The sequence below is a fragment of the Abrus precatorius genome, unplaced genomic scaffold (assembly GCF_003935025.1).
Source record: "Abrus precatorius isolate BTA unplaced genomic scaffold, Abrus_2018 Scaffold3, whole genome shotgun sequence".
Lineage (NCBI taxonomy): Eukaryota > Viridiplantae > Streptophyta > Magnoliopsida > Fabales > Fabaceae > Abrus > Abrus precatorius.
In genome coordinates, this window is record NW_020874373.1 from 28,634,016 (window position 1) to 28,637,441 (window position 3,426).

General features: G+C 31.5%; 1 protein-coding gene across 1 annotated transcript; it reads left to right on the plus strand.

Moving 5' to 3' along the window:
- Nucleotides 1–827: 827 nt before the first annotated feature.
- Nucleotides 828–1,217, plus strand: LOC113862427. The gene has a single exon (XM_027495515.1). It carries the CDS (start codon nt 828–830, stop codon nt 1,215–1,217), a length of 390 nt encoding a protein of 129 aa, XP_027351316.1.
- The last annotated feature ends 2,209 nt before the right edge of the window (nt 1,218–3,426 follow it).

A 3,426-nucleotide genomic window follows, 5' to 3' on the forward strand; every position in this document is an offset into this window, starting at 1 on the left:
AGTCCCATCCCATGTGTGCATGTTTCATGCACGTATATGAATTGAGATGCCCTTGAGCCTCGTGTAGTGACTTGTTCGATATTTGGAGATGTTTAACTATATTTAGTATATAATACACCCTCGTATCTTCAACTTTTCTTCAAACAGAAATTTTAGATTTAACATCACATAATCCTTGTTAATTAACACCCTTTGAGCTTTGATTTTCTCTTTTGTCCTCTATATTCTCATTGTCACCAAATAAATAACTCCTTTAACAAGCATTATGTTTCATTGAAGAAATTCCTTACACTGAATGTAATGTAATTCTTATACAATACACAAACCATGTGAGCTAATATCATTTTCAGTTTAACAATAAATTTGATTTTTAATACTAATAATTGTCAGTATACAAGTAATGAAAAAAAAATTATAATTACACGTATAACTAGAAAACTTCAAACTTATTTATATTTATTTATTCAAACAATACATTTTTAATTTATTTATTCTTATTCTTCTTATTTACTTTCCTCTCCATATTTCACTCCTTACTCAAACAGACCACTTTCACTATTATACTTAAATAGGACGTAGGCTTAATTTTAATAGCAATATATCTTCTTTTCATTTTGCTACTTCACTTGTTTCCTTGAATTCATTGATGTATGACTATATATACTCCTTCAATCCAACTGTCCACTTTAAACAAGCATTTCCACTCTACCTCTCCTCTCCTCTTTTTTAATCCATTTCTCTCTTTCTCTTCACTTCACTAAACATAAGTAGCAAGATAAAAATAACACACTTTTTTTCTGAAATTAGAAGTCTCAATAGTTGTTCAAATGTCAAGAAAGAGCACAAGGGTGTGCTTTAGCCCTGATGTCAACGACAAACCCACCCTCTTCCTCAAACATGGCCTCGATGGTAGTAACAACAACGCCGAGAAAGTTTCAAGAAATAGGAAGAGGATTATTGGAGCCTGTGCTTTGAGATTGCCTATAGACCCAAAATTGCCTCCTGTTAGGTTCCTAATGCGGCTAGGAACAAAGGTTGCAAGTGCTATAAGAGATGTTTCTTTGAGAAGGAGATCTTCCAGGAAAGTTTCTTCATCCACTCTGGTCAGGTCACGTTCATTATCAGACCTCACAGATTCACATCGAGCCGAAACCGTAGAAGATTGCATTGAGTTCTTACATTCCTCTTCATCTAGGGAGAGACCAAGAATTCTGTAAGGATGCATGAGAATTCTTATGCATGTTAGGGGCAGAAGCATATGCTTTATGCCTTGTAGATTTCAATTAACATGTTTAACTAGCGAGAAAAGAGAGTTTAATCTTTGCACTATGCTACTGTTGAGTTTGAGGAGAGATTCTCATATTAACATTAGATTAATCATAGCTTGAATTGCATGCAATTGCAGTGTTGCAATCATTAGAATACATCAATTGTTTGTCCTTCTAATTCGCCTCGCTTATTTTTAACGGTAGTCAGAAACGAATCCAACTCGTATCTAAAATTTTATTTCAATGCACCCTCACAAATTATGACATTGGCAAATTCTCGCCTCAGAATATGTATCCTCAATATAAAAGTTAGGCCTAACTGTACTTTTGGACGATATTTGAGATCTTAACATACTTCTCCTATGTTTATAATTGAGTATTTGATACATGTAACTTGCAAGATTAAATATTTGCGAGTGATCTGACCTTTTAAGTTGGAAAAACTTTGATATCGTATTAGAAAATTAGACTAAATTTACTCTTAAAGTTAACTCAAAACTAAGATATTTACTTAAACCTTATAAGAAGTATTCTCCTTCTACTTTTAAGTCAATTAAAGACATTTTGACATTGTACATACCTGTGTATAGTGTATATACGTCATTGACATAGATGAAGTCAAAAAGAAACAACTCACAGGCAAATGAGTGAACTAGTTAATTTTCTTTTGAAAAAATGATTTTCAAACTTATGTATCATTACACATAATTAAAAAATAATAAATTAAAATATTTAATAGTATTAATATATTAAATTTTATAATTTAAAATATATTTATTATAAACAAATTCTCATTATATATAATATCACACTAGTTAAAAAAATTAAAAACTATATTTTTTCTAAGATTTTGTTATGGAGGCGCATGCATCTGTCTCCTTAGAGAGCTTTAAGCTCCAGTCTTTGTACGTACGTTCTCAGATACACCAAGCTAGAGTACTACATTGTGGCTTGACATAATTATTAGATAGTCGAGGCTTTTAAACCTCTTAATTATGTGAATGAAAAAAAAAACTAATTAAAGAAAATTATACCTATCTTAATAATCTTTTCACCTGAAAAAAAATCTCTAGACATTAAGTAAGGGAATATTCTATATATATATATATATATATATATATATATATATATATATATCCGGCGTCACAATAATTGTTTTCTTAAGCTCTTTTTAAAAAAGTAAAATTCGAAGATAAGTTACCCAATGGAAAATTAAGTTGAGCTTAGTTGGCCAAGATACTTTCTAAATCAAATAATTATTGATAATGGAGCATGAGTAACTACAATTAATTAAGTCACCTCAATTTCAATTGGTCAAGAGCCTAAGATGAAGTTATTAGCCACTAAAGTTGCTGAAAATTCTTGTCAAGATATGTACATGTACATCACTACCCCACATGGCTGACAGAGAAGCATTCTCGTGTATCTATGCTTCCTTCTATTCTGTCCAACATTTTAAAAGCCACTGTCAGCAATATCCAGCAAATCTGGGAATATCCCTATTGATATCAACTTTACAACAACTATTTGACTAGAACATGAAAAATCCAACCCAAATTCCTTGTTACCCAAAAAAAGTCCAACAACTATGCAAGACAAGTCATACTCCTCAATGCAGTTAGCAGTTAAATATGAACTATGATGTAATTCACCACAAGCTGGTAGGTGCGTTACACTTAAACTACAAACCATGACGTGACTCTTGGAAAAAATTTAAAAAGCAACCTAAACTATTTAAAGTAATACACCCAAAAAAAAAGGTTAGTAGAATTTGATTCTTGCTATGTCTGGTGCAGTGGTTGCAAAGCCCAATGAAAAGAGAACAAAAGAATTGACCTAACAATTGTTTCCCCGTGACTACATATTTATCTTGTCCTTTTTCTTCCTTGCCTTGTTTTTGTTGAAAGAATTTCACTAAAGCAACAGTAACATCACAATCAACATCCAGTGTAACAGTTACAAACTTGGACGGTTATCTGTAAAATAATTTGTATTAGCAAAAATAGTGACCAAAGGCAATGATGGTATAAGAAAAGAAAGTGTTAAGGTTCACACGTTTGGTAATAATTACCAATTCACTAATCATATCAAGTTCAGGAAAAAAAAAAGAAAAAAGAAATTCCACATGGCATTATGAATAAACAGTGCTTGGCATGAT

Excerpts from the sequence above, each read along its gene's own strand:
- LOC113862427 (XM_027495515.1), top strand. The coding sequence starts at position 828 with ATGTCAAGAAAGAGCACAAGGGTGTGCTTTAGCCCTGATGTCAACGAC.